The sequence below is a fragment of the Lethenteron reissneri genome, chromosome 22 (assembly GCF_015708825.2).
Source record: "Lethenteron reissneri isolate LAM-NWPU_2019-01 chromosome 22, ASM1570882v1, whole genome shotgun sequence".
Lineage (NCBI taxonomy): Eukaryota > Metazoa > Chordata > Hyperoartia > Petromyzontiformes > Petromyzontidae > Lethenteron > Lethenteron reissneri.
The window spans coordinates 3,619,113-3,635,377 of NC_083800.1; the positions used below are offsets into that span (position 1 = coordinate 3,619,113).

General features: G+C 50.0%; 1 protein-coding gene across 2 annotated transcripts in view; it reads left to right on the forward strand.

The window, feature by feature from the left end:
• The window catches only part of FGFR2 (fibroblast growth factor receptor 2), a 63,842-nt gene that overhangs the window by 40,642 nt on the left and 6,935 nt on the right, over window positions 1–16,265 (forward strand). For both annotated transcript variants that reach the window (XM_061556365.1, XM_061556366.1), the window contains exons 4-12: window positions 1,388–1,511; window positions 1,990–2,180; window positions 5,677–5,821; window positions 9,067–9,263; window positions 9,538–9,683; window positions 10,926–11,047; window positions 12,820–12,930; window positions 14,007–14,203; window positions 15,745–15,867. In XM_061556365.1, the coding sequence (XP_061412349.1) occupies window positions 1,388–1,511; window positions 1,990–2,180; window positions 5,677–5,821; window positions 9,067–9,263; window positions 9,538–9,683; window positions 10,926–11,047; window positions 12,820–12,930; window positions 14,007–14,203; window positions 15,745–15,867 (1,356 nt within the window). The remainder of the gene's footprint in view (window positions 1–1,387; window positions 1,512–1,989; window positions 2,181–5,676; window positions 5,822–9,066; window positions 9,264–9,537; window positions 9,684–10,925; window positions 11,048–12,819; window positions 12,931–14,006; window positions 14,204–15,744; window positions 15,868–16,265) is intronic.

Below are 16,265 nucleotides of genomic sequence, written 5' to 3' on the forward strand. Positions count from 1 at the left end.
GCATCTCTCTCTCCGTGGTAAAAAGTGTTAACTGCCTCGCCTGGTATGCTGGAGATTGCGGGGTCGATCCCGACCCTGACGCCTGCTGTATATTTGGAGTTTGCGTATCCTCTCTCTCTCTCCCCGTGGATTTTTTCCGGGTCCTCTGGCTTTTTCCCTCCATGTTTAGAATCATGCGTTTAGAGTATTTGGCTGCTATACATTTCCACGTGATAAGCCACTTCGTTGAGCTATCACTTGTGGCCAGGTCGCTTATGAACAAGAGCTACAAAGCTCAGTGGGCCTTACCTGGTAAAATAAAAAATGCGTTTGAATAGCTAAGTAGGTTGTGAAGAGGCTCCCGAATGCCGCCCCATTGTTGTGCGAAAGCGGGGAGGCACGTGCAAGTTGGGCAGGTAACGTTACACCATCGTTAGTCTTGCTTTGGGTGCGGCGGTGCTCAGGTGTAAGATTATACATGTGTCTCAAGCCCAAACACAAAAAATAGATAGATATAATTGAGTGAAAGGCTCGAATGTTTCTTTTTTAAATAACCGTCTGTTATATTGCTCCCTTTGTCCCATGCTTAATTTACCCAATTTATCTTCCACTGCCCCAGGCACTTTCGGTCACGTGTGCGCAATCACGCAAGGCGGCTGTGAACTCGACGGTCAATGAATAGTTTCAATAATAGTGATGGTCCTCGCCGTGCGATTTAAATAATTTTTATTTTATTTTTGTATTATGCGAGACGACGGTGCGGGTTGGTGGTACGCCGCGCTCTGAACCCAGCGACCCTCACAGCCATGGCTTACACCTCCGATGAGCATGGTTTTCTACGTACAGTGCGAAAGAAGTTCGACATACATGCATGAGTAGCGAGCGATAGCTGAACTGGCCCTGGCCACCATTGCCTCCATTCACCAAGCTGCGCTGAATTATCTTGGTGGAGTTTGGTGAAACAAATCCCTATGACCGACGTGGAGTGGAGAGGGTTTCATCCAGCAGTAGAGATTGTAAATAATAACAAGTCGTGAACTTTGGTTGACAAACGTGGGTCGTACAATTTAACACGTCGTAGGCTTTCGCGACCAATATTATTCATAATAAAGGTTGTTTGGGTTAGATCGCGTATAAATGTGTCGTAACCCTCGACCACCCAACACAGCCAATTAGAAATGGATTTGTCACGTAAACAACGCGCCAGTTAGTTACTACTTCAGCCCACCGGTGTGTTGGGGAGTAAATCCACAACATTTATAATTTGAGTAGTACCGTGACGTTTCGCTGGCAATTATATCCAGCATCATCGGGCGATTTGCCAGAATAGTGAAGGTTCGCACGTCCGCGTATACAAATCTCGACTGACGCGCCACCCTTGCTGTTGCCGTGTGTTTCATCATCGCAGCTGAGGCAGCAGCACTGGAGCCTCATCATGGAGAGCGTCGTGCCCTCGGATCGCGGCAACTACACGTGCATGGTGGAGAACCGCTACGGCTCCATCAACCACACCTACCAGCTGGACGTCGTGGGTGAGAGCCCGTCACCACGCCAGGCCGCCGCGGTGGATAGATGTTAACCTCCTCCTCGCCTGGTATGCAGGAGGTCGTGGCTTCGATCCCGACCCTGACGCCTGCTGCTGTATATTCGGAGTTTGCGTGTTTTCTCTCCCCGTGGTCGCGTGGATTATTCTCCGCATCCTCCATGTTTTTCCCTCCGCTTTAAGAATCGGCATTCGTTTAGAGTATTTGGCTGCTATATATTTCCACGAGTTGATAAGCCACGTTGTTGAGCTATCTTTTGTGGGCTGGTAGCTTCTGAAAAAGTGCTACATGGCTGAGTGGGTCTTACCTGGTAAAATAAAAAAATAGTTAGTTTTAGGCCAAGACAAACTCTCTCTTTCCGTCAGTTTGTTTTTTCCTCCGGTCGTTTTGTTTCCGGCGTCTGCGTGACCCTTGTCCCAGGCCCGTGTTTTATTAAAATTTTAATGTTTGTTTACTACCCGCTCAGAGCGCTCGCCGCACCGGCCCATCCTGCAGGCCGGACTGCCGGCTAACAAGACGGCGGTGAAGGGCAGCGACGTGGAGTTCCACTGCAAAGTGTACAGCGACGCGCAGCCCCACATCCAGTGGCTCAAGCACGTGGAGGTGAACGGCAGCAAGTTCGGCCCCGACGGCTCGCCCTACGTGCAGGTCCTCAAGGTGAGGTGCCACCTCCATCGTCGTCATGCGATCGTCGAGTGACGTCGTCGCGTTAAGTGACATCCTCTGACTTTTTTTGTTTAAATCCCTCACTACTTTGTTGATGCGTGAGATTTTGGTTTGCTTCCGAATGAGATTTCCGTATCACAGGTCTCTGTCGCAAAAGCAAGATTTGTCTCAATGTGCTTCACGTGCTACGTCTCAAGTGTCACAGCGCATTCCCTTTTTCAATCCACTGCTGGATGAGGGCTTCCACACCCTCGTTGCAGTATGTAGGGTTCGTTGTCTGTCCGCACATCTGCCCGTGTGCCTCTCCCGTGCGTGTGCGCGCCTACTCGTATGTTTTTTTTTCTCCATTTCTCGTTAGGAAAACTAACATGACGTAATGTTTACACGTTCGTGGTTTCTCGTCAGTGAGATGGCTTAATCGGAGTTGGCGTTTCTGCGCCGTTGTTTGGAGTAGTGGCGGTAATTTTGTTCAGAAGTGATGCAAATTCCTCGTCGTCCCGAGTTAATACAAATATCCTTTTAGTCGTCCAAGGTTTTGAGCTATCTTCGCAGATAAACAAAAAAAAATCCAGAAATTTAAAAATACCTCTCGTTTCCCCAGCCTAAAATAAGCAGCCAGTAACATCATAAATTAAAAATAAACTAATTAATAGATTGTTAATTATTAACTACACATTACAGTCCTCGAACAGGTGAATAATACATGTAAAAACAGATTTATCAATAACACTGACTTAAAAGTAAAATATATATCAAATAAATTATATTTTGACCTGTGGCCCTTCTTCGTATGTGCTATGCAGAAGGCCCATTGCCTGAAACGTCAGGGATCAATATAAATATACCGAGTGTTTTTACTCTGCTGGACAGGTCCCATGCGGTTCGTGAACACGAATCTAGCCCAGCAGCATTTGATCAACAGGGCTCACTCTGCCGAGGATGGAGTTGAAATGGGGTCATTTGTTCGCAATAGCCCTTTGTGTAGGGGTAACGCTATTCCTTCCGATATTAGGAAGCCACTGAAGCTATACACGTTCAAATCATCTCGATTGATAACTCATTTATTTTTTAGAACTGCTTTTCGTGTTCAGCTTGTTGTCATTCCCCCGCACCTCCGATTAGCGCGGTTGGCTACGTGCGGTGTGAACGAAGTTCGACACACACACACACATCTTGAGGGAGGCTTGAGTGCGGACGTTGGGGAGTAGAGGGTTTGGCGAGGACTGTGGACGTGCGTTCCCGCTCACGTGCCCCACGCTGACGCCGCCCCCCCTCCCCGACCCCCCCACGTTCGTCTCTCTCCGTTTCCCCCAGAGCTCGGGGTTAAGTAGCCCCGACGTGCAGGCGCTGCGCCTGCGCAATGTGTCGATGGGCGACTGCGGCCAGTACGCCCGTAAGGTCTCCGATTATGTAGGCGAGGCTCACGGTCCTCGGCCTGTCGCCAGGTAACGGCTTGGGCCTTCTGCCCCTTCTGCCCTCCGCTGCCCCGGCAGCTGTCCCTGCTGATCCCTTGGGACCGCAGGGCTTTCTTCAATTGGTGTTTGCTGCTGCAGGGATGCTCGCTGGGACTGCTGTGCTTTTTGTCGTCGTCGTTGTTGTTGTTGTTGTTTTGTGCCCGCTCGAAACGAGGCCGAAATGAGCCGGCCTGTTTTCGTGCGGCGGCCTTGTGCCACGCAGGGGCTTGCGGGAGGTTGCCAGGTGGTTTGCTGCAAGCGCAGGTGGCTTGTGGGAGAAATGCTTTGGCTCTTGTGTGACTTGCGGAGAAAGGCTTGGACGCTGGCAGATGGAGATGTGAGCCGATGAACATGCAGCTGCGCAGGATGCAATGCCGCGAATGCGAGGCGGCCGCTTGAATGAGATGCACGGAATGAGCCGGAACGACATTAGTGGCATTGATTTAATCGATTCTTTTCAACGAGTGCATAGATATGCACACACATGTCCGAGGGGGGCGGCGCAAGCTAAGCTTCGTGTAAATCGTTTAGTGCATTTCCAAGCAATCAACCGGGTAGTGTTTTTTTTTTGGGGGGGGGGGTTTGTGGCGATCTCACAGCTATTGAGCAAGAGTGATGAGCGGTCTGTAGTGAAGAATCAGTTCGTTCATCAATTAATAATTAGCCTTCAAAAGAAAATGCCAAAAGGGAGCCGATGCGTGTGCGAGCTCTTGGCCACCGCTCGCTTGCCCTGCTCGTATTCGTATGCGGCGCTGGATCCTGGCTGCGGGGTTGTTTGCAGTTCCCTTTGTGCTTCTGAGCAACTGCCACGAGATCTCATGACCTCTTGCCCGGCAAGACCAAACAAAGGATTATCTTCCATCTGCAGGATATATCCGCACTTTCATGCCACTAACAGGGCCTCTTAATGGTCACTTAAAAGACCAATTATAATGTTAATCGTTGTTTTTGTGTGTGTGTGTGTTAATGTGTGGCACTCGTGGTTTGACCATATGGCAACGTTAGTGGCTGTTAATATGATCCCAGACAGAACATTTACACTGTCCCTTTACTTGTTTAATTAATTCACTTATCCGCCCTCGGCCATTTGTTCACGAGCGGCACATTTCCACACATGGTCTCGTCTCGCACGTGATGGCGTGGCGCACAGGTGAGTGTGTTGCCAGGCTGTGAATCTGCTGTGGGCACAGCGCCGCAGCCGATTGAAGCTTCGGACCTTTTTGCTCTCTTGGGAGTGGTTGAGCAAATCGGGGTTGACGCCGAGACCCACTGCGCTAAGACGAGGTGGACATTGACCAGTCGCCGTAGTTCCTTTGCAAAAGTAACATCCCCAAATTTTTGTAATGCGCATATCTGAGCCAGCCCCATCGTTCATTGATACATTCTAAACTTGCAGATTATAAACGTAAACGTCAAGCCACTGCTGGATGAAATCAAACAACCCCCATAACTGTAAAAGTGTCAGTTATGGGGGGTTGTTTGACCATACTTCACTACACTTATTAGTGTGCATTGGCAAGGGACCACTTCAGATATGCCTCTTCACTGACCATGGATAACCGTGGCCAGGAATTGAACCCAGCTCGCCGGCTGCGCAGCGCGACGCGTTAAATTCCGCGCCAAAGCGTCGATCGGCCGATCGTCGCCAAATCTTCCATTACAGTTTCATTTGATGTTGTCGCTCAAGCGACGAGCACATTAATTGAACTAATAAAAACACGCGTAATGAATGCGACGAGCACGGACCGCGCGGATGGATCTCCGGAATGCAATCGCCGCTGCGGTTTCGTTAGACGCTCGAAGCCCCCCCCCCCAACGGCGCTGCGCGGTGTCCCCCTCCCCGAAGCCGAACCGCGTCTCGGCGTGCTGCTCGCCGTGCCCGTGGGTGTCGTCCACTCGTGACTGGCGGGCGGAAGCTCCGTCTTTAAACTCGCCCTTTGTTCTTCCTTGATTTCGTTTCTTAATTTTTGCCTCCGACTGCACCCCCCCCCCTTACCCACCCTATCGCCCCCCCCACCCCCCCCACATTGTAGACGGCCGGAGTGAACACGACAGACAAAGAGATCGAGGTGCTGTACTTGTGGAATGTCACCTTCGAGGATTCCGGAGAGTACACCTGCTTGGCTGGGAATTCTATCGGGTTCGCCTATCACACTGCTTGGCTAAATGTCGTGCCAGGTACTTTCCGAGCTTTTCTCCTCGTGCACCTCGACCCCCCCCACCCACCCACCGCGTGTGTGTTTTTGGGGTCCTTGCGTTGACTCCAGGCTTCCATATCCTCGCGACCCACAAGGGGTTACGTCATTCCGAGCTTTTGCCGATGTGCCTTTTATTTAACGAAAACGTTGCGGCGGATGTGCACGTCCACTCGCACGCGCGCCCAACGATTGCCAAATCGCGTCCCGCATGGCGCGGAGATAGTGGATTCAAGTTGAAGTGGAGAACTTTGTGCCGTGTGTACGCGTGCGTTTCACGTGGTGGTGTAACGGTTGAAATTGATCAGCTCCTCGCTAATTCACATGGGACTCGTTTGGAAATCATCAGATACGTGCGGCACGTAACAATTACATTTGTAATTAAAAGGGGATAATTTGTTGAACTGGTCCGTAGCAAGGCATGGACTTTAGAACCACCCTGGCCTCGTCTCGCGTGTTACTTCTGCGTGACTGTGTCTTGCCTCGGTGTCTGAGTCTGCCACCCAACTACGTTATAATCGCACGACTTTGCCGCGTCGTTTGCCAATTTGAAACGTTGCCAACACTGCTGCTGCTGCTGTTCATCACGGTTGTGATGTTGCTTTTGTTGTGATCGGCTCACTTCATTCGTTTAGTTAACAACAGTTAACGGTTCTCAAACGGTGAAGGTTCCGAAAATACGCATAGGCGGTCACGACCCTGATTTATATTTGCGTTTGCAAATTCAAACGGCAAATGAAAACTTCAAAATAATAACATGAAGGGTGTCATAAAAAAAACATGCACTCACACACATGACACGACAAGAAGCTCAAAGTCTACTATGTTCATTTACATTTTTGTTGGTTTGTTTCGAGTGGTAAATTACCGCAGCAGTGCTATCTACTTGATTATGAGAAAATCTCTTGCCACTACACATGCGGTGAGAAGCGATTGTTCAGGCCCTGCTGCTTCAATCTCAGCCATTACAATTGTTTTGACAAGGCATCATTTGATCCGTAATGATTCACTAAACCCACTGCCGTGCTGGCAGGATGCTCATTAATAATTAACGCATTTTAACCACATTCAAACACTCGAGCGGCTCGGTAGCAAGTGGAAAGCGATTTGCCACATTCTTTGGGTCTTTCGGTAGAGCCACGTAGATAGTTTCAAAGAAAATAACAAAAAAATATTTTTTTGTTATTTAAAAAAAACTACTTTTTTCTTATTTTCTTTCAACCTATCTATGTGACTTTACCGAAAGACCCAAAGAATAGGAATTCCTGCAGTTTTAAGGCAAGATTTGATTCGCCACACTTGATAAATATTAGCGGTGCACATGATTCTACCAGCACAGCAATAATTAACTTAGTGGGGGAAAGGAAGAAACAACTGCTTATTCCATCTTCTGTGCCTTCCAGTTGTCCGAATTCTGACCCGTTTCTCTCGTGCCAGCCTTGACAAATCGACAGCATAATCGGCCAATCGCATTGCTCCAAACCTGGAATCTGCCGCAAAATAAGAGGCGATCTGCCGGGGATACTTCAGAAGTTATGCAGGAGCTCTGTGATTAAAATTGACAGCACGGCGGGAAGCTAGCGCCTGGAGCCGGAGCGATGAATGGACAAATAGCGTCGGGTGTGCACGGAGCGTGCCGGCACGGATTTCCATCTGCACTGGCCCGGAATGAAGCCTCAACAGTTTCCAAATTCCTCGCTCAGCAAGCCGCCCCTAGGCCACTGATTTTCAAAGAGCTTAAACGGCCAATAGGCAGCTTTTAAAGCCACAGTTTACCGGGCACATTTAGCGCATTGTTGCACACGAGACCCCGGGTCGTGCTCGGCTGGATTCAGAAGCTTTTAAAAACAGCGTGACTGCAGTGTGACTAACGGTGCAAGAGTTTAACAGATTTGTGTTTGGCTGAAATGAATACGTTTTGTTTACGTTTGTTTAATTTGTAGGCAGGTAATGATTTAGCCCTACCGCTGGCTTCCCGAATTGACACGATTCTCGGCGGTTCTGATTCGGGGCCACGATTCAAACTCTTTATTTAAGTAGAGGTTGCGAGTGATTGCACGGTTTGCACGAACCAATTAAATTAAACCTGAGAGATCAAAAGTAATCGGTTCTGATGCACGTGATTGGATGAATTTATCTTGAGCATCGAAATACATTTTAGTCAATGAAGCAACGCATCGTTAAATGTTTTTTTTATATATAAATGACACAATCCAAGCTGAAAGTGGAGCTCAACATTGCAGTCTCAAACCACAACTCACGTGTCAGTTATAGTCCCAGATTGCCGCTGATGCTACATAAAGCACCGTCATAGCCCACACAACCTCATTTTTCTGGTTTTTACAACAGCGAAGTTCATCTGTTCTTTGCTGCCATGGACAAACATTTGCAATTGGCAACAAGGTGCACAATTGTTGCTCGCACATGTAAGCGAATGCCATCTTCCTGTGCTCGCTGTGTCGTTTGTCCTCTTGCGATTGCTTCACGAGTTAAATGTACTCGGGGTGTGCAACCGTTTGCTTGCTTAAAAATGAAATAAGCTCGCTTGGAGTTTATGTAATGAAACAAATAATAAGAATGATGATGTGAAAGAGCATTGGCTTCACGTCAATCGAAATGCGATTGACGTCGAAGGTCAACGCGTCCGCGTCTCAACGATGTGCTGAGCGGCGGTGCTGTGGCTCGCGCGAGCGCTTTGGAAGCCGACTTGCGGTCGTTCCGCGTCGCCTTATAAATGCCAATTATTATTAGCACTCAGAGCTAAGAGTCAGCCATCATGCCGAACGGCACGTGGTACAACCAGAAAAACACATCGGAGAGCTACTGTCCGATGTGTTTTGGGAAAGCTGCCTCTTTGGCTTGGTGGAGTGGGACTCGTTGCAGACGGGCACAGCAGCACTGATCCTTCTGTGTCCGTGGCCTCACAAGCATCCACCTTGCCTGAGCCATGGCACGGCTGGAGTCTGCGATTGAATCGTGATGGTGCCACTGCAAACTCTACATAGACCCGCGGTCTCTCCTGACCCAGCCACGGATTCCAAAGCTGTCCATACAACGAAAGCCTCTGAAACTTTGCACGAGACTGAATAACCAGATGGCCTTGTTGTGGTGACCTTGGGCATCCAAACACACATTTGTGCTGCAAGCGGCTGTGAATACTTACACATTAAAATGCAATCATATATGTATTAATCAAGAATCCCCCATCCGCTCCCTTCCCTACACAAGCCACGGTGAAGGAGCTGAGGGACAGCAGCTCGCTGGACCCCATGTACACGGAGATCGGCATCTACTGCACCGGCGCGCTGCTGCTGTGCCTCATGCTCGCCGTGATGCTGCTCTACCGCTGGAGGCACGCGGCCACCAAGAGCCTCCCCGAGCCCAAACTCTGCAAGCTCTCCAAGGGCGTTCCGCTCAAGCAGCAGGTGTGTACAGGTCCAGACTTGGGTCACCACGGGGGCCTTCTGGTGTGCACGGGCGACAGGGCTGGGTCATTGCAGGGAGACTTCTGGGGCTGCGATCGGTGATCTCGGAGATTAGGAGGGAGAGGGCGGCCCTCTCTGCTTTATAATCGGGGGGGAAGGGGTTGGGAGGGAGGTGGGAGGTGGGGCAGGCTGGGACCCACAGGTTCCGCTCCGCGCGTGCACGCCGTCTCGGGCCTTGCGCGACCGCGTGTCCGTCGTGTGCGCTCCGCCGCAGGTGTCCATCGACTCGAGCTCGTCGCTGACATCGCACACGCCGCTCGTGCGCATCACGCGCTGCTCCTCCAGCGACGGCGGCGGGCTGCCCGGGGTCTCCGAGTACGAGCTGCCCGAGGACCCCCGCTGGGAGTTTCCGCGCGACAGGTGTTTTGCCATTTCACAGCAACATCAATAACGCTGGGCAGGTGGTGTAGCCGCAAAGCAGAGGTCGGCGCGCGTGCTACTGCGCACGTCGGTGACGTGGCTCAGCCGTAGCGCATTCGCCGCCGGTTGCAGGGGTTCACGGCTCGCATCGAAGTGGCCGCCCCGGTTAATACTGCGTAAGCATAAAAAATACGCTCCGTCTGCTTTGCAGTGGATGTTTAAGATCCCGTCGATGTCGCTCGAAAGAGAAGGCTATTGTGTGCCGGGCGTCAACGTCCAAATTTTTACAGACTCTCAGCAAAATACTCAGCTGGAATATAGACGTAGCAATCATCAGCTCCGACTCGCGCCTTATGCTGGGGGCTTCTTCAGAAACTGTTGGAGCTCAGGACCTGAATATTCAGTTCCTGGAGAAGCTCGTGAAGTAAAATGTCGGACGTCACGCCAAGCAACAGACAATACCTACGCGGAGACTTACGCGGCAGTATAAGTGGTCCTTGAACCCTCTTATGTCATTCGACTTGTATAGAATGCAGTGCATTGAAGAAGCAACTTACAGGGTGCTTCAAAAAAATGTTAACACTTCGGAGAATTTGCTGCCTTCGGGCTCTGGAGACCACCTGGAGAAGATTCCAGGCACGCGTTGACAATGATGGTGAACAAGTGGAGACTCTTTGACTTTCTGAATCTGTTAACATACTTTTGTTATCATGTTATAAAGTGTTATTATCCTTTCTTTTTCAATTAAAAACGATAGTCCCATATAAGTGTTAACATTTATTTGAAGCCCCTTTTATATATATAAAACAAAGCTCCCCCGTATTGCCTGGATAGACTGTTGGTGCAAGTGCTGTTAGTGAGCACCTTTCAAGGCCAGCACGGCACACGAGGGGGTGGGTGGCCAACACCACGCCCGGCCGCCTTTGTCTCCCCAGTGGAAATGTTTTGCACAGCGCACCAAGTGCTCATTTTGAGGATGAGTCGACCTTGGGGACGCCCAGGACCGGTTCAGATAATCGTCACTGGTGTTGACCGTGAGCAAGAATCGAACCCGAATCACTAGGTTCATAGTGCAGCGCTAACCACTAAACTACCGCAAACAGATCAATAGCTGAGCGTATTAAATGTGCAGAAGGTTGTTACTAATACGCTTCTTGCTATTCCGCCCACCCACCCACCCGCCCACCTTCTGCTGCTCTCCCTGCTATCCCACACCCTGACCACGGCTGCGTCGGTGCTCAGGCTGACTCTGGGAAAGCCCCTGGGCGAAGGCTGCTTCGGACAGGTGGTGATGGCCGATGGGCTCGGAGTTGACAAGGAGAAGCCAAACAAGACGGCCACTGTGGCCGTCAAGATGCTCAAGGGTGGGTGCCGTGTGGTGTGGCGGAGTGGGTGTGTGATGCGGTGTGGTTGGGGCGGGTGGGTTGGGGCGTACGGCGCAGCGAGTCTGTAAATGTCGCTGTGCCCTCGCGTGCGATCGGGCTGGCGCCGAGATGCTCTGTTGGCTTTCCCGATCGATCAGCGGCGAGTCTGATGGACGGATGTTCTAAAGTGCAGGTGTGTTTATTGTAGCTATTGGCAAGTAGTTGATATTCAAAACCTCGGTTGTGTTCATACAATCCAGCCAGCATTAATCCATAGCCCGTTTTGGAAACGGATCTGATCTGCTGGCAAGCGTGGTGTGTTCACACAGTAGGGTTTTTTTTTTTTACAAATTTAAGTAAACCTTTAGACGGCATCGCGTATAATTACAAGTAGCGTATCGGAGTGGACCAGTGCATCGCAGGAGAGTCACTCTTAAACATATTGTGGGGTTTTTGGGATCGAGGAACGTATCGTTGGGGGGGATGGCAAGGGGTAGCACCCTCGGATCCGGACTCGGGTTCGCAGAATGTTCCGCGTGAACCCAGCCCCAATCGTCAATCGAGGTACGAAAGCAGACTCGCAAAAAGAAACACTGTGCGCACAGCCTCGAGCTGGCAAAACACAGGGCAGCGGCAGGGCGCGGAGGGATGGACAGAAGGCAGGAAAAAAAAACATACGGTGGGGATTTAGGGTTTGTTCCGTCTGGACACAGCCCCGGGCCGCGGCATTGTTGGTGGTAGCAGCGCAAGAGGTAATGAGCTGAAAATGAGGGTTTTTTTTCCTTCCCCGGGTGTGCGGAGAAGAGAGGCCGGCAGAGAGAGAGGGTAATTATGGGTAATGAGGGTTTGCGGGGGCGGTGGACCCGCCGGTGAAAATCGCATTTGTCCCTTTTGTCTACCGATAGGGCGGCGGTGTAATGCTGTAATTTCCTAAAGCCTCTTCGGCAACAGAGTCCGATTAGCACTCGTGTAATGACCTCTGATTAAACGTTTTCTTCTGGAGCGATGAGAGTGCCACTATTTTGGGTGCAGCGGCGGGGTTCAGGCCGGGTGATGGCGGTTTATGGACTCGTTGGCCAATTTGCAGTCACGTTTCTGTTTTTAGTAATCGACTCCCATCCCGTCAGGGTGAACGGCGAGCGATCTCGTTGGCTTCGACCGCTGTTGTGCCGCACGTCATTTTTCCCCAAACATTTAGCACCGCAGTGCAGCTTGCCTTTTTAAGAAAGCACGGCCGTAAGTCAAGCTGAATTGGACATTTGATATCACAGGAAAAAGCATACTTAAGCAATTCCGCGTCTGTGTTTAGCAATGAAATCCTCAACACGAAAATGAGCAATGTATTATTCTCAGTATAATTATGCAAAATGCAATTTAATAACAAAAAAGACGTAATACATAGAGAATGTCATTACAAATATTTTTCGACAAGGCGTTAAAAACAATTCCTAATATATTGTTGGTAGTTTTGTGCTCGTTGTCAAGCACAGTTATAGATGATAGTAAGTAATTGTTGGATGTGATTTCATCTTAATTGAACAACAGCTCTGTATTCTTATGCACGTTATATAGTGCATGTGTCGTTGGCATAACAGTTGACTTTAATCGATTAAGCGATGCATCGTTGAATACCGAATCCATGAGGCTTTGCCTAGATTTCTCTCTGTGCCACACTTTTTTGGCCTGTAGTGACGGCGTTATTGAAATGAGAAAAGTTGTTGATCCCTGTGTGGCTGCAAGTTTTTTACGAGAATGTGGGCGCTGCGTTTCAGACGATGCCACGGACAAGGAGCTCTCGGATCTGGTGTCCGAGATGGAGGTGATGAAGATGATAGGAAAGCACAAAAACATCATCAACCTTCTGGGAGCCTGCACCCAGGATGGTGCGTGGTGGCGTCATCGCGGGCAACTTGCCAACAATAATTCAAAGCAGCAATGCGCTGCTGTCAGTTTTGTGGTCGTAGCAAGGCCAATGCATTTGTTGAAGTGGTTTGTTACATGTGGCTAAAGCTCTCCTCTGTTAATTATATCTTATCTGCTGGCACAGCAAGAAAACTAATCCCAGGACCCGTGTTGTCTGCTATCAATGATCATGGATAGCAGGAAATGGTAAACGATAAAAGAGCGAGTTTTGATGAAGGATAAAGGGCTCAAAGTTAAGAGCTGGCCACGCAGCACATTTGTTAAGAGCACACAGCTCAATTGTAACATCCTCTTCGGGCATTGGGTCAGCCCCACCATCCATTTGTGGATCAATACAATGAGTACCTGTGGGAAGTCAGCAGTGGCTGTTCTATGCTATGACTCACTGCCACTATAAGCATGCGGAATTCATACCCACAGGCTCTTGACCTTGTAATAACTCGGTTTATTTGTTGTTATTTTTATACCAGTAATTAGTAAATGATGCTGCGGCGGTGAAATGGTTAGCGCAATGGACTTGCAATCTCGAGATCGATTGATCTATTCCAGTGTTCTTCATTGCAAGGCCGGCATGAACCACTGGCGGCCACTGGCAGCCTTTAATGCGGCGCCCGAAAATACACAAATGTGAAAATAGCCCCCATCGTGCTGTCAAACCCAATGGCTTCAAATGTGTGGCGGCCCTCACACTGATGTCTTATCGGCGAAAGTGGCCCCCCCTGCTGATCTATTCGATCTCCTGGCGGCGACTGAATTAAAGCAATGGTGCGGGTTTCTAAAATCCTCCCGCCCCTGTGCACTCCAGCGGTATAAACGAAATACACCACAGTCAGCCGATGGGCAGGTCGCGTGTGATGGGGTGGGCACTCCCACCTCTTTCACGATGTCCGCCAGCTTGAAAGTGGCGAGCCCTTCCGCCAGTAGTGATGTGAGCGAGCAATTGCAGGGCTGCACCTTTTACCATTTAACAAGTAGGGGACCGAGAGTGACACGAACAACCCCCCCCCCCCCCCGCTCGTTTTCTGCGTGCCGCTAGGTCCCCTGTACGTGATCGTGGAGTACGCTTCCAAAGGGAACTTGCGGGAGTACCTGCGGGCACGGCGCCCCCCGGGCGTCGGATACTCGTTCGACCCGATCGGCTCCAGCGATCCGAGCGAGCAGCTCACCTTCAAGGACCTCGTGTCGTGCGCGTACCAGGTGGCGCGTGGCATGGAGTACCTCGCCTCCAAGAAGGTGCCTCCCCCCTCCGCACTGCCCCTCCCCCCGCTGCTGCTGCCTTCGCTCTGCCCCTCTCGACGCCGTGCACCACATCGTCCGTTGTAGTCACGTTTCCCACGTGTTCACTTGCTGTGCCTTTTGACCCGGTGGCGAGATGCTCTATATTTAGAAACATGCGTTTAGGGTATTTGGCTGCTTTCAATTTTCCACATGAGGGCCAGGTCACTTCTGATAAAGAGCTACATAGCTCGGTGGGCCATACCTCGTAAAAAATTATTATAATAATCAACACTGGATGAGGGCCTCTGCCGTGCCATGTGGGCATCGGGGTGAGTCTATTGTACTTCAGCTCTGGTCAGTATGGATTGGTGACGGTGGGGAACGTTGACGTTGGAGTGTTCAAGCACAGTACAACAAATGTATTTTGTTTGCGCCGCCCTTCCGATGCCCACAAATGTAGCACAGCGCGGCAGATACCCGTGACAACCTAACGTGCATTGCGGTCGCCCATCCAAGTACTATTCAGGCTCAACTCTGCCGAGTTTCCGAAATCTAAGGAGGTTTAGGTGCATTCTGGGTGTCTTTTGCTCGAGGCACAGAGCAAATGAACACGTGGAAAAAATACATTACGACTCCCATCACGTACAAACGCTGCCTAGTAAAATTTGGCATGGCCAAGGAACATTACTCACTCAGTGGCAGCAGAGCTGGGGTGCAAAATCGCTGCCCCGACTGTTTGATGCAGAGACAACTCTGTGATCTCCGCTTCTGTGAGCCGTTTCGCTTACACCAAGGATTACAACCGCTCTGCCGCAGATTTCAGTTGATGCTTCGTCTCGCGACATAATGCCGCGAGCACAATCTGGATAAAATTTTGTGAAATGTAAAAAAAAATAGCCAAGAAGGAAAACAATGTTTCGCGTGGTATTGCCTGAAGTCAGTGTTTCCTAAAACTCAGACATTTGATATGGTGCACCTTTTTCCATTCATATGCAAATTAACCGGCTATACACTGTGGAGACCTGATGGTAATCGAGAAAACATGTGGACTGGGGTTAGAGACACACTCCCCGAAATTATCTGAACTCCACTGTCTGCCTGTGTTGTCCCACAGCAGAATGTGTGTTTAGAAGCCACTGAATTTCTCTACATCCCATGGGCATGCACATTAAATCGGGAAAAATGGTTTTGTAGCTCAGTGTTTGTGGATTATTCTTCCCTTGGAACTGACAAAAAGAAACCGACTCCTTTTCTGCCTTTTGAAAGGGCCCGGCCAAAATGTCAAATGAATTGCTCTCTGAGGCCTCTTCCCTTGGCTCTTTCTAAGGCACCCTTGGATCTAAAGCACAGGAAAAATCGTGCCACCTGCCCTATGCTCCCCACCCCCCTTCTATATACGGCCCTGCATAGTGCAGTCGCATGACACTTGCGAGAGCAGGAGAGGACATACCGTTGTCTTGCTGGCAAGCGCACAGTTGCCTTGCTCGCAAGCGCACGGTTCTCTTGCGCCCGGGCGCCTCCCCGAGACTAAAACTCCGTCTCCTCGTGTCCGCCAGTGCATCCACCGCGATTTGGCGGCACGCAACGTCCTGGTCACCGAGGACAACGTCATGAAGATCGCAGACTTCGGTCTGGCCCGCGACGTGCACAACATCGACTACTACAAGAAGACCACCAACGTGAGTGGAGCCAACACTCGGTGAAACGTCACTTGAATTCGGACGATGGCTGTACAGCCACGGGTTATTGAATCCATCTGTGTGGGGGGAGCTTAGAGATTTTAATTCCACGCTACGTATTGGTTTTCTTTGGGTACTCTGCTTATCGTCAATATGACAAAGACAGAGTATTCATGGAATTGGCAAATAATCTTGATGCTGGACCCTTCTGGAAACGAGTGTTGAAATTCGGCGAGGCTTTACTGGATAAATAGTGAGTTCGTTTTTGTTTTTGTATTCCCAAAATACATGTCTAATTTATCAAAGATGATGTGCAGATTCACTCCATTGAATGGAGGTCTGAGGGCAAAAAGTAAAACGAATTTTCAAAGTACATGACAAATATTGTGTAAGGTTAA